Source organism: Hyaena hyaena, unplaced genomic scaffold (genome assembly GCF_003009895.1).
Source record: "Hyaena hyaena isolate Hyena2069 unplaced genomic scaffold, ASM300989v1 scaffold_3, whole genome shotgun sequence".
NCBI classification, from domain to species: domain Eukaryota; kingdom Metazoa; phylum Chordata; class Mammalia; order Carnivora; family Hyaenidae; genus Hyaena; species Hyaena hyaena.
In genome coordinates, this window is record NW_024080635.1 from 2,966,957 (window position 1) to 2,986,334 (window position 19,378).

At 39.8% G+C, this 19,378-nt stretch overlaps 1 protein-coding gene across 14 annotated transcripts in view; it reads left to right on the forward strand.

Annotated features, from left to right (window-relative positions):
* PUM1 (pumilio RNA binding family member 1) overlaps positions 1-19,378 on the forward strand; it is a 129,672-nt gene that overhangs the window by 39,118 nt on the left and 71,176 nt on the right. For 11 of the 14 annotated variants that reach the window (XM_039230303.1, XM_039230368.1, XM_039230377.1 and 8 more), the window contains 3 exons: positions 106-174; positions 17,659-17,767; positions 18,743-18,921. In XM_039230303.1, coding sequence (XP_039086234.1) covers positions 106-174; positions 17,659-17,767; positions 18,743-18,921 — 357 coding nt within the window. The remainder of the gene's footprint in view (positions 1-105; positions 175-17,658; positions 17,768-18,742; positions 18,922-19,378) is intronic. The other 3 variants (XM_039230384.1, XM_039230390.1, XM_039230313.1) reach the window with 2 other exon arrangements.

The following is a 19,378-nucleotide window of genomic DNA, read 5'->3' on the forward strand; positions in this document are numbered from 1 at the left end:
AGTCATGTCTTTGTCAATATGTGAAAGTAAACAGTTGTGTTTAACGTGAGTGTATAGTTCAAGATGCTAACTCGAAACTTTTTCCTTCTCTATTTTGAATGATAGGTGCGTTCTATGGATGAACTGAATCATGATTTTCAAGCACTTGCTCTGGAGGGAAGAGCGATGGGAGAGGTAAGTGAACTGGTGTGTCAGAAAACTGGGCCTGTTTTTAAGGGAAGCTTGGAGCTGTCTTCCATCAAATGTGTCCGAATCTAGTCTCCAGAAGTATGTGCTTGCTTTTCCTTGTTGCCATCCTCATGATAGGAATGGGATATTGCAGAATTTTGCTAAAATGATTTCATTATAAGAAGAGCGTAACCTTAGCCTAATGTCTTAAAAATAAAGCAAAGCAACCAAAACATGAGCACAAATTATTGATGATTATATTAACCAGTCCGTTGTAATTGAGGCTTTAAAGTTTTACAAAATAATTTTATATGCATCACATGTCCTTCCTTTTGCCTCATTTCCACTTGTCAGATTCTTTTCACAGCGGAAGGGAGTCTCAGATTGGCTGCTAATCAGAACATGTTGATAACCTACTTTTAGAGTAGGTTGAGGAGGTTGTTTAGAGCTCCATTGTGGAGAGAAAGTTGTTAAGATTTCTAGTGCAATAATTCCAGAAGGTAGAGGTGTCAGTCAGCTATCCCTTACGTACAAAGAATTAAGGAACAAGAATTTTGGCTTGTTTATTATCTTTAAAATTTGCGAAAACAAAATGTCCTGTCATCTGTACATTGATAGGGAAGATTGCCATAATTCTAAAAGAAATGGCAGTATAAAGCACAGCCGACTTCTGTTGACAATTGGAGTGTATTGGTGACAAGGTAGAACATACAGTTTGAATTAAGAGCCAAAGGTGTCACAGGTTCTCAAGCTGGGGGCATTTGCTTGTGGTTCTCTTGTTCTAGAGCTTAACCTTAGGTTTATTTTTTATTTTATTTTATTTTTTTTCTGTTTTACTTTTTGCATTTCTAATATTTAAAAGCTCCCACATCTATTTTAATGTTTTAAAGGAGGGAGAATAGCTGTATTCTGGATTCTCTTTTATACCATTCATTAAACACATTTGTTCTTTGACATAGCAAATATTCTTTGATCCAGGCACTGTGCTACGTTCTGAGGATTCAGAATCAAGATACTTCTTCTCCTGATGTATAGCAGATATTCATAGACTGCCTTTGTGGTTAGGCATTAGTTAAACTCTTCTGGTGTTTTGGTTCTGAGAGTCTTGCTTCCTGTGTTACAAGATTTTGTTTCTAGCTTCTGTGAATCATCTTGTGATCAGAGTCCCAGTGTCCTGTCATCTTGGATTCATGGGTTTTGGGCCTGTTCTTGTTTTTCTTCTAGAGCTTTAAGTTAGGTAGGTGGCTTTATGTCTCCTGTGTCTGCCTAATATTAAAACAGTGCACATTAATACATTCTCTATGGTTAATGGGGAAGAGATTTTTCTCAGTTGTTTGGAGCAAAATTTAAACAGAAAGTTAATAACAGATGAATCAGATATTAAGTATAAATGGGAAAACATGTTTATCTTGTTTCCCACTCCTGTGATTTAAGCCTGGTCCACTCTAGCAGAAATCGAATCCCAGATTTTAAAAATTAATTACACAAAGTAAAATAATGCCCTTTGCTGTTTTGTACACTATGTAATCTCTAAAGGCTTAAGTCTGTCTAATTGAAGAAATAGTGAACAGAATCGAAAAGAAAGTTAACTTTATTTAAATGATGACCAAACTATACGTGTGTGTGTGTGTGTACGCGTGCGCACGCGCACACACACACACACACACACACACTTTTTATTTTGACAGAGAGAGAAGGGAAGAGAGAATACCAAGCAGGCTCCACACTGTCAGTGCAGAACCTGGTACGGGACTTATACTCATGAACCTGTGAGTTCATGACCTGAGCTGAAAACAAGAGTCAGATGCTTAACTGGCAGCCACCCAGATGCCCTGACAAAAATATTTTCTAATTAATTTTTTCCTTCCAAAAATGCCTTTCCCCCTACCCACGGTTTCCAAACCTCACCGTTCATATTTTGGTTAGAAATATTATTTTTTTGGTATCTGTATATACACACCTGGACGTAGGCATATGGAGATAACCAAAATGTATCCCAGCAGTTACGCGGGGTCACCCTTCTTCACTCCTTGTGATGTATTCATAGAGTCCTAGGAACTGCCATTTGTGACAGCGTGCCAACACAGGTGCTCAGGACTCTGCGCGCGGTGTCTTGTCAGTAACTCTGTTGGGATGGAGCTCTTCTCCAGGTAGAGAAAAAGGCTGAGAGAGATGAGTTAGTTTGCCCAAGGGCATGTATGTAGTAAGCGTTGAAGCTGGGATTCTGCGCCGGCTTCTTCTCCAAAGCATGTTCCCTTGGAGTAAATGAAGCCAATGCTTGTAAAGTAATTGGTGGTAAAAATCTCATTTTAGTAAGCTGTGTAAAAATTGATGTTTTGGGGGAGGATTTAAAAAAAATTAATATATGTTTCTCCCAAAATACAGATACTGAAGTAATTTTTTTTTTTTTAAAGTAGATTCTGCCCTCAGTGTGGGGCTCTCACTCATGACCCTAGGATCAAGAGTTGCAAACCTTACTGACTGGGCAAGCCAGGTGCCCCTATGTTTTGAAAGCATAACACATTGGCCAGGCACAATGTAGACACACTAATTATAGCAAGTGATGTTTCTATACTCAAGGAGCTCCGGAGCTAGTTGAGGAAGCAGAGAATACACTTGATGACAGAAGGAATGCACAGTGTTTCCTATATACGTTTCAGGTTTAGAGAAAGGAGTGATGAGTATTGCTCGGACAGTTTGTGATTACCCTAATGGAAGAGTATAAGACTTGGGGATTGTCTTCTGGTTTATTTAGTTTGGGTCTGGACAGGTACAAGATGGGAGAATGTTTTTTGCAGTGTTACAAAGGAGATTGGCAAAAGAGAATTGAAGAATTAAAAGCTTTTAATATAAAATAAAGCTACAGCTTCTAATTAGTTTAACCACATTAAATTTCCTTCCCTTTAAGCAATGAAAGAGAGGGAATGTGTATAAATATAGTCTTCACCCAAATAAACACTGAAATTTCAAGTAAATTGCATTGATTTTTTTCAGCCAGGCACTGTATTTTTGTTCCACTTATTTTGTGTGTTTTGTGTGTGTGTGCATGCGCGCTTGCACTTGTGTTGAGTCCTCATAACAGTAAACAATACCTCATTTTGGTAAGCGAAAATGAGTCCTAGTTCCTTATATTACAAATGTTATGAATTGTTAGAATTGAAAGAGAATTGGTTCCATTAAGAGTAAGTGATCTCTAGTAAAGTTAATACTTCTTGGCTCTTGTTAACATTTGTTTTCATCAAAGCCAATACTAGGCTTCTCAAAATTTACAGCATTTTTTTAGAAATCTTGGTAAGAAGTGGCTACTTAAAACATCACCTCAAACCTTGCTGGCTGTCTGAAGTACAGCTGTTAAGCTGAAAGATCACAATACAAGTGCTTTACTTACCTCTTACTCTAGAAAGTCAACACAAAAAGGAAAATAGTAAAGTGAATGTCTTAGGATTAGGCCACAACTTACTTTCAAATATTTCATCTACTCTCCTTGCTTGCCACTTCCATTCAACTTAAAGATCTAGTCCTGAAAAGTTGAAAGGCACATATTGGAGCAGTTTCTTAAATTTACACATGAGAAACTTAGGCTGTTGGTTGAGTATTCAGGCTCAGATCTTTGTAGTATTGAGGAAGGCTCACTAACTTAGGGTTCCTAGGCTTGGTGTCTACGTTGGTTTGGTTTCTGATCTTGTATAATTTACTTGCTTCACCTGTAAGAGGACAGCAGTGTTCCTACTTTTTATGTCTTAAAGAATGATGGATTTGACAAGGAGAGAGCTGTTGACAGAAAAGGCACCTTGTTTTGCATAATTGGTTTTCTAAAAACTGAGCATTTTTTTTCTGTTTAAGATTCCTTAAACATATAGAAAACTTGACCATTTTCAGGGATGTTGAGATAGTAGTGATTATTTCTGGAATAAATGGAACGTATTTAGGTATGTGTTCCTTCATCTTTGTTTTAGAAAGCTGAAACATAGAACAAAGCGTAGACAAGTTTGTAAATCCGAGGAAGCAGATCTGGGAGGTGCTCTTGTGTGTGGAGTCCTAATGAGAATCCTGTCATGTTCCCTGGAAGTAGAATAAGGTGAGATAGATTTAAAATAGAGCTGCAGATTCTTTTTTTTTCTTAAAATTTTTAAAAAAAATGTTTATTTTTGAAAGAGAGAGCACAAGTTGGGGAGGGGCAGAGAGAGAGAGACAGAGGATCGGAAGAGGGCTCTGCACTGTCAGCACAGAGCCCAGTATGGGACTCGAACTGACAAGCCGTGAGATCATGACCTGATCCGAAGTCACTTAATTGACTGAGCCACCCAGGCGCCCCTAAGATAGAGCTGTAGATTGTTATTGGACATTACATAGGAATTCTGTCAGTAAGGGTAAAATAGCAAAATGGCTAGTAAAGGGAGGAATTTGGTAGTGATTTAGAGAGCCAGAGAGCCATTCACCCAAAGAAAGTTATAACTTGGTGGGATAGAGTGTGTTCTGGACCAGAACCCTGAAGCCGCAGTCCAGCCTTGGCTCACACGTTCATCTTCTTTGGACTTTGGTGGCCTTTTTTCCATCTGTAAGACAAAAATGTTGGACTAGTTTCCCAGGACTCTTTCAAATCTTTAAGATTTTGGAGTTTGCCCTCATTTCTGTATCTTTAAAAAGATAGAAAATAGGAATAGTGCCACTTTTTCTAGGATATGCCAGAGGGCATCTAGAAATGTCTTTTTAGAGTTACTTCCCTTTTGTGATGTAGAGATTGTGTAACTTTTCATTGAGTTTTCTAAGTGACTCATTCACCAGTCTGCAGTTGTCTAAGGTATTGAAGTGCCTGTTCCTAAGGGCTCATGGGTGGTAATTCTGAAATCAAGGCAAGTGGAAGCGTTATGTGGTTACCAAGTCTATTAAATTCCTTTCCACATCTTTCCATCTTGGCAAACAAAATGGCTCATAGAACTGGACGCTTTTTGGTAGCTAAAAGTACTTTTAGGATTCACAGCCCAAGAACTACCGTACACTGGTAGTTTCTTGCAATTAGAGTCCGATAAGAGTAACTCAGTTGACTCCAAAATGGACAGAATTTGGAAAGGAGATATATTGTATGCCAGCAGAATTATGCACCCTTTCTTGCAGAAGGGAAGAAAAATTAATAAAGTCTCTGGCGTATTACTATAAAAACACCTGACCAAATAATGCAGTGAATCCCCTTTCCCCCCAAAATGTAGCTTTTGAGTACAGATAGGAATGGTAAGACTGCCTGGTTCCTTTAACCTTGTATTAATACCATTTGGTTGTTGGGCATTTTTGGCATCTTGCTAAGAGAATATTTCCTAATAGTTAGCGAGACCAAGTAACCTGGAGGTATGAGATCTTAGTTCATAACTCTCCTGTATTAGGTTAGTGACTGTGTGTTAGAAATGATGTCAGTGACCTTTTTAAGATATTGCTTGGGGGAGTTCCTGGGATCTCGTAATAGTTTTGGGACTGGACGTTTTGAAGAACAAGTAGAAAAAGGGGTCTTTCTAACATTGAGAATGTGGGTACATCTGACATTTGGAACCTGGCTTTCAATTCTGTCCCACCACTTTGAGACCTGTTTGGAACCTCATGCATTCCATTATCTGCCTTCTGTCCTGTATTGGGAAGAATAGACAGACCTATCACTGTATATCCTTTGCAGCGGGATGCAGCTTATCCACATACTGCTTAGTCTGTCTTCATTAAATCTCTCCCCCTTTATCCTCCATTGGTTGAAACATTTTCATTTTTGCCATGCCATTACTATGCTTTATTTGAGGGTAGGCCAACTAAATAACTACAATAATGCATTAACACTTTTCAAGATATTTTGACATTGATTTCATTGCTTATGTGAATCTCAGAACAGATTTTGGGAGATAATAGTACCATTTTTCTACATGAGGAAAATGAGTCCTAAGGTCAAGTGATTCCAGCTAAGTGATGAGTATCAGGTTGTGGGTTTGAATGTCAGAGAAGTTCTATTTCAGTAGGCTCTAGGAATAATAATAGCTGCAGTACATTGACCGTATGTAATTTCCCAGGTACTATGCTAACTACTTTGTATACATTACAGTCTTCACAGTGGTCCTACAGTATCACGATGCCCTCCTATAGACCAGGCAAAAAGGGATTAGAGAAGTTAGCATGATCATGAACCAGCTGTTTGAATTCATACCTCTGTCACTCCAAATCTTGTTGTTTTTTTCTGTTGTTCATTTCTTCATGTCCAGAGTCTATCCATTATTTAACTTCACTTATCAGCTCCTCTCTAAAACTTTTTATGCTCTTACTAACCAGAATCTATGGAGAGGAATTCAAGTAGCAAGTAATTTGTGTCATTCTTATGGCTCTAATTTATTTCCTATGTAGTGATTTGTGTATAACGATTTTCTTTTCCCTGCTCATAAGTTTGTTTAGGGCAGAGGCTTCAGCTTAATAACATTGTAGACAGTGGCTGCCCATATATTGTGTTGAATGAGTCTTACAAAATAAATATATTTTTTTCTAAGCATGGCTTCCTCTTTATTTTCTCTTTTACTATAGAAGCTGATATTAGTTCAATTCAGTAAATAAATTTATTACCTGTATTCTTTATTCAGATTACTTTTCTGTCCTGAGGGATGTGGGGTTGTGAAGGGGAGGATGAGGAACTGACAAAACTAAAAAGCCTCTATTCATTCATCCTTCTCTGCATATTTTTACATTTTCAAACTCTTTTATTACTTTTTTTTTATTACTTTTGCAAAGAGTAGTGCACAAGATGAATAGTGAATCAGCAATGCTGTTATCATCCAAGTTGAATCCGATATAAGGGATTTATTATAAAGGATCTTTTGTTTAGTATAGTTGTAAGTAGATCAGTGGGACACCTTCTCTGGGTTATCTGCGGGGGCGTGGAAATACCCTCATGACATCATCTACACAACCAGATGTAATCGTATTTAGAAAACAGGAATTACTCTTGTTGTATTTCTTGTTCAAGTGTGTATTAAACAGTATTGTGTGTAATTCTCTCTTCTTTACTGATGAGGAGCCAGAATTAACCAAATCCGTTGCTTCTTGATTAATTAATACATTCTGTGATTCTCATTATAGCAAAGCACGTAGAGGCAATTGTTTATTTTCTGTATGGGTCTTCCTGGTATATATACATAGTAGCCGTATCTATGAAGTTTTCATCTCCTGGAGTGCTTGAGAAAGGGAACTTGCATGTCTGGCACACTGAGATCATTGTCCTGTCAATTTAATAATTTAAAATACCCTAAGGCTGACTTGGTGTGTGGGTGGGTTTAAGTAGTTGCTCCCATCTTGAGGCAAAGGACTCTTTCTCCTCTCTTAGTCGAGCTGTTTCCTGCTTTGGGGATATGAAGTGGGCAGGTCATGAAGCAAACTAGATGTTTTCATGGTTTTATTCATGAACTTAGCAGCTTTTCTATGTGATCTGGGGGCTTATCTTTTGCACATTGGGCTCTTAGGTACCACTGCAGGAAATTACTTAGATAATTATTAAGTTTAGACCTAGTGTAACATTTATGTGGTTATGTTACAGGACAAACCATATAGTTTATACATGTACAAAAACAAATTATCTCATTTATAGGTAACCTAAATAACATAGGCCTCTGTTTCCTTACGTGCTGTCCTTTTATCCCGCAGAACAGCCTAGTTCACCCTGGGCATTTCATTTTCTGAACACATTTACTGTCAAACTGTCAAGTTTTACGAAGATAGCGAGAAAAGAAGTTTCGTTTGGCTCTGTTCTGATAATTTGAAGGGGGAAGGTGTAAAGAATTTTACTTTCAGTGGATTTGGGAGGGGGGTGTGCAGTGGAGAAAGGGTTAGTGTGGAGCTTGCCCCAGGGTAATTTGTCACAAAAGAACGTGGGGATTGATGTGTAACAGTATCTCTGAATTTTTTTAATGAAAGTATTCTTTCATTTCATGGATGAAGTTGCTAACAGTGATTGTGCTCTTTGTGTGGTAAGGGGCCAGCCACTGTGCTCCTTTGAAGGGCGTGCACTGTGGAGTTTGGGAGCCGTCCGCTGAAGAACTGACTGCACTTGTGCTAACTTGTGGCCGTCCTAAAATTTAAGAGCTACCAAATTCTTATGTCTGCTTGATTCGTCTTTTTGTTCATACTGTTCCCTAGGAAGCAACGCACCATGGATCTTCAGGGCAACCTGAAAACTTTACCCATTGGACTTGTGAACTTATGGAAGGCCATATTCGCACATACTTGGGCCTGTTGCCCGACTCTACAGAATAGATTTCTCATTAAAAGAATTTCAGTGATTGACTGGCTTGTATATTTAGTGACTTCATTCTTGCTTGTCATAATGGGCTTTGAAATTACATGGTTTTCTTCATGCTTTGAAAGCAGAGAAGCATCAGTTTGTATCTTGCCCCATTTCCACAGGTCCCCTCTCTTACCCTTTCATGCCTAATTTATTGCAGTGACCTCTTTGCTGAGCCTCCTGGCATCCATTTAACTTTCCCTTCCGCTTCCCCCATTTTATGGAGAAATATCAGATTAATTTTCTGAACTTAATTTTTGTGATGTTCCTTCCTATTATTGCCTTTTGGCGTAGAGCCTCACTTGTCACGGGACGAGTGGGCTTTTCCACTCTCCACCTCTCCTGCTGCTTCCCCCTGTTGCTGTCCAGACTCCTTTCTTCCTGGTGGGCACCTGCCCACGTGCTTTCCTCTCTGTCTTTGCTCCTGGTCGAGAGTCCTTCTCACTGTCTTCTTGCTCTGAACTCTCGTATGGGAATCCTGACCAGTCCTGTCCCAGGTTGGTGTTCCTTTCTTCATCTGTAGGAGGTTGTGAAGTTTAACAGTCTGAAGCACACTATTAGTGTGCTTATCTTTTTTATTTAAAAGGTTTTTAAATAGTTTATTTTTGAGACAAAGAGAGACAGAGCATGAGTGGGGGAGGGGCAGAGCGAGAGGGAGACAGGGAATCCGAAACAGGCTCCAGACTCTGAGCTGTCAGCACAGAGCCCAACATGGGGCTTGAACCCACAAACCGTGAGATCATGACTTGAGCCGAAGTCAGACACTTAACCGACTGAGCCACCCAGGCGCCCCTAGTGTGCTATTCTTAAAATGAATGCCTGGTGGCTGTATCACTCTGATTCCTGATAGGCTTTTCTTTTTAGTTTTTTCTTTCAGGGTGAAGAAGAGTGTCTTTTGCTACTTTTGTTTCCAGTAGTGGCCACAACAGGCTGTGCCTGTTCGAGCAGTGCTTTACCTTTTGACATCAGTACTGCAGATGCTGAAAGTTTCAAAATTTTTCAGTAGCCAGAAGAGCAATAGTGGTTTTCCAGATGTGGGAGAGATCAAACTTCCCTCTTACTGACCAGGCCTAAGTGGTCTGTGTCATTTCATCCTTAGTGGCGGAAGTGTTTCTAAAGGACATTCAGTGTAACTATTGACATTACTTATGAAAAGTGCTTAATAGCCGGAAAATATTTTTCAAAAACCTGTTAATTTTATATACTGCATAATTATAATTATGCAAAAAAAATCCTTCTTTTTAAAAACAGTCCATTAGATTTCAACCAAAAAGCTATTTACTTAAGAGACCATTCACGTGGAAATTTGTTTTCAGTGGTAAGCATCTTGATGCATCGATGGGTAGTTTTAGGCGGTAATTACTAGGTGCCAGGTTTTGAATCTGCCTGGTAGAGAGATGTGAAAAAATTATAGCAGATGTTGATTCTTAGTTTTTTTGTGATATGAATGAAATGAATCAGTCAAAAATATTTTAACATTTAAAAATGATCTTTACATATAAGTATTGAGTAACAGATTAAAGAGAATGGAGAGCACTTCCTTAATTAGTAGCTAGATCAACAGGAAATGTGAACTGAGAAGATCCTGTTCTTAAACTGGAAGGGAAAATGAAGAGGAAAACACCACCTTCTTTATACTTACTGTTAATTAAAAAAAGTAACTGGCTGTGAGAAAACCATTGAACACGTTCAATGTTCCTTATTTAGGCAGTAGGTTTCAAAGCGGATTAGATGTTATTATCTGCTTGCTTAAAAATATTTGAAACGTACGGTGTGAGCACTCCTTAAAGTTGCCACTAACTTTTGTTACTGTGAGATTATGTTGAAACCAAGTGTGTCTGCTTAAAAGAAAATGCCTTATTTGTAGTGAATTCCATACCACTATAATCTCAATTTTTATTTATTAGAAAATCAGTTCTAAATCATAATAAAAGTCGATTTTGTAATAAGTCATTCATAATCTCACTATACCAGCAAGCACCTGTTTGAGGTTTTATTTTTCTTTCCAGTCTGATCTGGAAGGGAAGGTGCACCAGAAGCGGTCTTTACCCGTGCAGTGTCTTTTACTTTGAAAAGTGAATGTTCTTTTGTAAACATCACCTAGAGTCCTTAAGGCTGTTTTGGATGAACTTCTATTGTTGTGCCACAGCTACCTTGCTCCTCATTGTTTTGCTCTTATACTTTGAATGAAGGGTTTTTGTTTTTTTTTTCTTTTGAATTCTAGTCTTTTTGTTGTTGAGATATATTCTCAGGAATGAACATGATGCTTGATGTATATATATTTTCTGAACTCTTTCCATAAGAATTATCTTAACAGTGAATGAATGGATATATCCTTTAAAAAAAGTTTTATAGAGTATATCAATGTATAATTTTATACTTAAACTGTTTCTTGTGAAAGCTTTTTCAGTGAGTTTTGAGTGTAGTTCATAGTATTTATTACGAAAGCACTTGGTGTACTATCTTTCTTGATGTCACTATAGCCCTGTATGGTCTGGAGTGGGGGTGAGTAGGCAGGGCATTAAGATTTTGAGAAGGGATTTCTGAAAATTATACAATTTTCACACATCAGAACTCTGCCTAAAACATGTGACTGTCAGTGGTTACTAATTATACTTACTTATTTCGGTCAGTTCTGAGTGGTCCTTTCTCTGAGTTGATGTCAAATTCTTTTAATGCAATGAGAATGTAATGAGAATATGTACTAAGAGATTAAAAAATTGGGGGCGGGATCCTGTATCTTACCACCTGTTTAAAATATCAAGTATTTAACTCCTGCATTGGTTACGTTCCAGTAATGAAACTCAGCTTGTGCTGGAAGTTTGCATTGCCAGGTAACATGATCAAACCTGATCATGCCTGTAGGGCTGCAGTGTGCAGCCCTGTGACTGCTACTCCTTAAGAAGCCTAATTCTGCCCTGAGAGGCAGACAGTGTTGAGCCTGTGAGCACTTATCTGACATTTTATTCCTTTTGAATGCAGAGTGCTTGTTGGAGTGTGCATGAGTATCGAGAAAACCTCAGGTACTCAGAAAACCTCACGGACACTTACCTGTGCAGATACTAGTGATGGTGTAATCAGTTGTGTCCAGTCCCTAATAATTGTCTTGCCTCTTAGTTTCAGCAGAGCTGTAATGATGGCTGTTTTTGCGGTGTTTTGTTAGGGCTCTTAATTTTATGGAGTTATGCAGACTTGGGCTGGGTGATGCTGTGCTCACAGCTGCTAGCTGAGTACCTAGGAGCATCTCACTGGCTAGCCACTGGTAGTGTGAGAGTTACCACTTTGTTCTTCAGTCATAGTGGCAGCCGATTTTTTGAGTGCTTGCTCAGAGTTCAGCACTGTACTCCTTTTTTGCACAGATCTCATTTAATGTTCGTAATAGTTCATTTTATAGGTGAGAAAACTGAGGCCGAGAGTGGTTAAATTCACAGAATTGGGATTCAAAACCAGGTCGGTTTTTAAAAGTGATTTCAGGGCACCGTGCAGGTTTTAGTACTTACTGTATTATTTATTTCTTAAAATAAGGAGCCTGATGTTCTCAGCACTTTATTGTCTCCTGCTCTGTTTAAAGGGCTCTTAGTGGGGGCTAATGTTGTGATTGATTGTGCAAGTGTGGCTTTGTGTGTTGTTTCTTTTGTTAGATGATAAAAGAAAAAAGGTGTTTCCAAACAAAATTTAGAGGTTTTCCAAGTGGCTAACATTGCTTGTAAACCGTGCTTGATTTCTCTTTTGTTCTCCAGAGGCCTCATGAATATGCTTACTGATTTCTTTACTTTCTGTAAGTCTTTTCTTTTATAAACCTGTGGTTCAAACTGGGATAAACAGTGGTTCCCCGCCCCCCCCAAAGATTTGAGAACTCACACATTTGGGGGGTTGGGGCAACTAGGAATCCCATTTAATGGGACAATACAGGGAAGGGTACAAAGTCTGCTGGGACCTCCCAGGTCCTGGTTCTCAGCAGGTCTTGAATGGGATTTTGATTACTAACTCAGAGGTGATTGGATTATAGGATTGACCTACACTAACCAGAACCACAAGAGACTTCTGTATGAAAACCAAAATACAGTTTACTAATTTATAAGGAGAAGTAATAACTCTCAAGTGGACAGGATAATTGTGTTCAGTGATCAGCATGCCTGGCTGGAGGGAGCCAAGTTCTCATACCAAGTTTGCTTGCTAAGCAGAGTGTGAGCCAGGGAAGCTACTTAGATGTTTTTAGTGGCTGCTGTAATCAGGCTGCCATCTAGCTTGATGCATTAATTGCTTTCATGAGGGTAGACTTGTTTGTGCATCATATGCCCTCTCCCTAAATGTGCCAGCTGGGTAATACTGCCCACATCTGACTCCCTGAGTCTCTTCTGCTTTTGTTGGACCAATTCCTAATTCCAGTTATCTTCCTTTAGAATTGTCAAATCTTTTAATCCTCTTATTGCCTAATCTTTCCTTTAAGTAAATTTTGTAAACCTCTGCTGTGATCTGTTCTTTTTTTGTCCCATTAAAGAACAATTTTTTATTCCAAGTTCTTGATGGGGTGAGCAGTAACTAACTTTTCATAGAGTCGTTGGATTTAAAATTTTGGTGATTGGATTTAGGTTTGGCTTAAATGAAGGTTTGGCAACTCCTAGTATTTATGCCAGTGGGTTGGTGAACCAGTATGTTGTAGCCAGTACTGTAGACAGTGTTACCTCCAGAGGAGTTGCTGTTGAATTTGAAATAACAGATACTCATCATCACTTTGTTTTATGTTATAATTCAATAGGTTATATAATGCTTCTTTTAACTCTGATCAGATTTGAACAGTGAATGTCTTTATTTTAGTTGACTCAAATATGTGACTGCTACTAGTTTTCGATAAACTTAACATGTCTAAGCCCATCTAATTTTGCAGAAGTTAATACATTTTTTAATGCAGAAGGGCTATGAGACAAAGTAGGAGAGAGTGGGAAATGAAAAGCATGTAATTTATTCCAAAGTCGAAAGCACTTGGACTGTAGATACTAGAAGAGGAACAAGGAGTGCTTTTTGGAAACAAACTTTTATTTATTTTTAAAAAGATTTTGTATTACTTATTTATTTTTAACTTTATTTTTGAGAGAAAGAAGGTGCAAGAGCAAGCAGGGGAAGGGGCGGAAAGAGAGAGAGAGGGAAGGAGAGAATCCCAAGCAGCCTCTGGACTGTCAGCACAGAGCCTAATGCAGGGTGGGCTCGAGCCCATGAACCATGAGGTCATGACCTGAGCCTAAATTATGAATCCGACACTTAACTGACCAAGCCACCCAGACGCCCTATTTATTTGTTTGTTTGTTTGTTTATCGAGAAAGCACCAGTAGGGGGGGGCAGAGAGTGGGAGCAAGCGAGAGTTAAGCAGGCTCCTTACTCAACGCTGAGCCTCTTGTGGGGCTCGATCCCACAACCCTGGGATCATGACCTGAGCCAAAATCAAGAGTCGGACGCTCAACTGACCGAGCCATCCAGGCGCCCCTCTTAAAATCAGACTTTTAAGAAATGTTTTGAGAATATCAGAACAACTGTATTCAAATACATTCACAACCATATTGGTTCCTCTTGCCACCTGACACATTACTTCAAAATCTCGCAGCTTAAAACAACGGAGTTGTTTATACATCACGATTTCTGTGAGTCGGGAACCCACTCCTGGCTTTGAAAGACCCTCTATTCTGGGTCTTTCTGCAGTGGGGACTGCAGCCATCTCAGAGTGCAGCTAGGGAGGGTCTGCTTTTAAGCTCACTCATGAGGTTGATGTCAAGATTCAGTTCCTAACAGGTTGTAGGACAGAGGGCCTGAGTTCCTGATGAATTGATGGCCCATGGCCTCTCTTGGTTTTTGCCCCGTGGGGCCTCATGTAGGGCAGGTCACAGCGTAGCAGCCAGCCTCCTCCAAGTGAGCAAGCAGGAGGACACAAGAAAGAAGCAAGATGATCATCAGTTTTTTGTAAGGTAATTTTGAAGGTGACACACGATTACTCTTACCACGTATCATTCCTTAGGAGCAAATCATTAGGTCCAGCCCACGGTCAAGGGAAGGGGAGCATGAGCTCCCGGGCATGAGCACCGGGAGGCAGAGCTGTGGACCAGGGTCCCAGTCAGATGCTGTGGACCCTGCAAGTGAGGGGTGGAGATGGGTATGTTGTGGAGGAAAGTGAGAAAGGCCAGGTTCTGTGGAAGATCCAGAGGCTCTGACGACCTTTGCTAAGTTTCCTTCTGTCTTTGCTCATGTTGCTTGGTGTAGTATTTTAGTTTTCTCCCTTTTGAAGAGCATTCTTGTAACCCGTTGGTTCCATCTTTTTCCCCTTCCAGAATCGGTGTGCTAGCACCGTCTTCTCCCACCCTCTTTTTCATTATCTGTTACACACTTGCCCTTCAGTCCAAGCTGTTTGCATTGATAATAGTTAATTGGCCTCACTACTACTTTGCCAAAAGCATATGGAGTTCTAGTACTTCTTGGGTTGTCCCTAGTCTCTATGTAGGATTTACATTTATACCGATTGCTAATAGTGGGAGAAATGGTTGACTCTTAGTATCTGACGAGGGTCTTGGGGTTTCTGGTGTGTATTCATTCTTTTAAGACTTGTTGCATCTGTTACTGCTTTGAAGTAACATCTCCACTGTTAAGCACCTTTCTACATGTTTGTTGTGTTGTTTCCTTTTGAGAGAATTTGGCCTGGAACCACCCTTGCTTACATGTTCACCTGCTTTTGCTGGCTTTGTATGTTATGACAGCCTGGCAAACCATAGTGAAAGATGACGGGATTCCAGACGTCAGTTTTGAAGCCTTGAGTTCAAGGGCTGCTGCTTTCAGTAAGCAGTTTGCAAATTATAGACAGACTATATTTGCATATGGAGGTTGGCATTCAAAGAAGCTTTTCCTTGAGTTCTCAGTAAAGATTTCCATATTTGTGTGGAGAGGGAGGACCGCCATTTTAACTCCTTAAAAAAATGTATGTTTATTTTTGAGAGAAAGAGTGAGACAGTGTGAGCGGGGGAGGGGAGAAAGAGAGGGAGATGCAGAATCCAAAATAGGCTCCAGGCTCTGAGCTGTCAGCACAGAGCCTGACTCGGGGCTTGAACTCATGAACTGTGAGGTCATGACCAGAGCTGAAGTTGAATGATTAACCAACTGAGCCACCCAGGTGCCCTTTGACTGTTTTTTCATGACCTTTGCTCTCTTTTCATTGTTATATGGAAAACATCCAGTATTATATGGAAATTAACCAGTAAGTGAGGGGTCCCTACTTCTGACATTCTTTCTTGTACACAGAAGAGAAGTTAAGGCACACTCCTGTTTGTTCATACTCTGTACAAAATACAGGAGAAAAATCACAATTTTAGTTGGAAAAGCTACAACCAAATAGGGAAATATTTGTAATCTTGAGAGAGGCCATTTTTGAGACTAAAAGAAGAAAAAGAAGTTTAAAAACAACTCTTGAATAGTGCTTGAGCAGTTCACATTAATTTTCAGTGTCCCTTCTGTAATCCACAGCTATTTTGCCTTGGTGTGATGCCACTGAATACATTTATTGAGAGCCTGCTGTGTGGTGGGCAGCGTGCTAGGCATTCATCGACATCTCTAGTCATCACAACCTGAAACTTATTTCTGTCATCAGTACAGAAAGAGTGAGGCCCCGGGCAGTTCAGTTTGTCCTAGGACACATCAAAGTTGTCTAGTCCATGACTTCCTGACCCTACTGCTTAGCTCGCCTTTCTCCCACCCGCCATTTCCCCCCCACTTTTGCCCCCATCTCAAGTTAACAGACCAGCTCTGTCCTTGTTTCCCTCAGAGAATGAACCCACAAGGCATTCTAGGCACTGACTGCTTATAACTGTTCATCTTCAGGTAAACGTATGTTTACTAAATGTCAGACCAAAGTGTGTCTTTTGTCACGATCTTGCTGGATTAGAAAATAACAAATTAGGGCCTGAAAAGTGTGCGGGAAACTGCTTTGACCAGGCTGTACCCAGGTCTACCAGGCAGATTTATAGAGATAAACTGAAATTATGCTGAGAAACCCAGAATCCAGATTTGGAAAGCCGAGATTGATTTCAGTGCCGGCAAAGTTGAGTTCCTCCCCCATTATCATTGCAGTATGGGTTATAAATTGGAAAGGAGGAGAGCAAATATTTTGCTTTCTGATTTTTGATTCTGTTCCTCTGAGAACTTCAACTCTCCAGGTGCCTTCTTTTATGCTCAAAGAAGTAGAGATTACAGTCTCAGACTTCTGATTTTCCTGTCTGACTAGTAGTAGCTGAAGTGAAAAAATACTTAGAGGAAATAAGGGGTACATTTTACTGAGTAAAAGCTGATGACCGGAATGAAGAATGATGGAATTCTAGTGGAATTTCACTTTGTAACCCTGGCCATTAATGCTTTGGTATTGTGCAAAACTGTACTGGTTTTGCTTAAATGGTACTTTGCATTTCTTTGGTCACAGCCAGTTTAAAGTACTCATATTGGTTTAGGGCCAGGGATGTATACACTTCTGTGAAGCATGGAATGTTTTGTGAAGCCACTTTAATGGCATTACTAAGTTTTGTTAAAATTAACTGAGGTTCGGAGGTTTTATTTCCCTTCCATTAATGGGGAAATAGCTTCTGTCTTTCCAAAATCTTGGAATAGGTTAATGTTGTGGTTGGGAAGGGTTTTGTTTGTTTTCCTTTCTGGTAATGAAAGCGTTTTGGTCAACAGTCTGTGTGAAGGAGGTGAGTTTTGCTTCTGGCATTCCATAGCTGGGGTCTGAGTTCATGCCCCAGCTTGAGTAACTTCGCATGGCTGGTTAGGACAGATGTAGGCAGAAGTAGTGTGTTAGTAGTTGTAGGTACATTCTTTCTCAGAAGGAGTCTTCTTAGCAAGCATTTAGCTTATAGGTCTAATATTATTCCCCTCTCCCCTGCCCTCCGTTAAAATCTTGGCATAGGTTAAATGACTAATTCTAGATATTTAAGCTGAGCCTCTATTGTGGTGGGTTGATCTGTGGCCCCTCCTCGCCGTAGGCCTCTCTGTGACTTTTACCAAATATACAGTAGTGCTCTGACCACAGTCTGTGTAGTCAGAACATGTGATTAAAGCCCTTCAGAGCACATGAGCATCTGCAGTACCTTGTCTAAAAGAAAGTGTTGACTGCTGTACTTTCATCCTTTATGAATTCTTTAAAAGCATCTATTATTTTTAATTTGCAGCAGCTCTTGCCAGGTAAAAAGTTTTGGGAAACAGATGAATCCAGCAAAGATGGACCAAAAGGAATATTCCTGGGTGATCAATGGCGAGACAGTGCCTGGGGAACATCAGGTAATCTAGATCTAGCATCTGTACTGTGATTTATGCCTGTCTTAGAGCTCCTTTCCTCAGCAATTGGCAAGTCATGAATTTCACATCAGTGACATAAGCATGTCAAGCAGTGTCCTGTCCTTTAGTATAATTGCCATGAAGGAGCTTATATGATGTAATTTATTAAAACATAATTAACACAAAATCAAATCTTCAATATTTTATTGAAGTGCTAGCCACAGGGGAGCGGTCTTATTTGAAATGACCTTAATTTCAGCTATAACTTCTTGTTTTGTACTGCTGTCAGCATACTTGGAATTAGAAAATCCATGCCTGCCATTTGAAGTTCATGTTTCTTTTTCTTCCCCTTGCCCCCGCTGTGTACTGTGTATGGGATGATCTATTTGTAAATGTGGTTGGGGCCCAATCAAGTCACGGGGCACAGATGCTTTTTTGACAGACTGCCCCTGAAGAGGGACGGGGAGAACCTGTAGAGGCACACACTGACAGCAGAAAAAAGTAACAGAGCATAGGGAGGAAGGAGACGGAAAGCCCAAAATGCCAATGTGCTGTGTTGCAGCGCGGTGTAAAAATGGAACCTCAGATGACAGTGAGTCATCAGAAAATAGCAAATTATGTTGTTGGTTTTAAAAAGGGCAGTAAAATCACATTTTGGTTTAGTAATATTATTAATAAAATATATTAAAAAGAAACTCTGCTACTTGAAAGGGATAAACAGTTTATCCACTATAGCTAGATAAGCCAGCTATGTGAACTGCCGAATTGTTCTGCTGTCCTGGATATATGAGGAGTGTGTTCCGTTTTCCTTAGTTTATGTAGAATTTATACTTAGGGACAAACACAGTAGGAGGTTTTGGCTCACCTGACCACGGCAGGCTTCCTGATTCCCAGTCACTGGTTTATCCTTGAGACATCACTCATAATTTGTTTGAGCCTCTGGCTGCACTGTATCATGCTTGTGTATCTTTTTTGTAGATCATTCAGTTTCCCAGCCAATCATGGTGCAGAGAAGACCTGGTCAGAGTTTCCATGTGAACAGTGAGGTCAATTCTGTACTGTCCCCACGGTCGGAGAGTGGGGGACTAGGCGTTAGCATGGTGGAGTATGTGTTGAGCTCATCCCCGGGCGATTCCTGTCTAAGAAAAGGAGGATTTGTAAGTTGGCTTGAGGAACTTGTTCCTATATCTCTCTTCCCCCTCCCCCCCAAAGCAAAACCTGCCTGTTTAGTTTCCTTAGATATTCACAGCACTAATTACAGTGTATTTTAAACCAGTTTTATTGCAATCACATCTGCAAACACAGTAGGAGATGTATACTGAACTTCTAAAAACAGAAACATGATGCTTTTTGGGGGGATACATTGATAATAATGTGAGGTAGAACTGGAATCTAGTTCTCAGTTCATTGGTCTATCAGAAAAATTTTTGGTTTAAAACAAACAAAAAAGTAAAAACAGAAAGAATTAAAATAAGAAAGCTGAAGCTGGGGTGTCAGTAGGGAATAGACCTGAGAGCAGCGTTTTGTCAATACCCAGAAATCCTTAAAGTGGACCAGAGATGTAGGACCATTCTTGTTTTGCTAGCTAGGCTTAAATTATGGTATGGTCTTTGG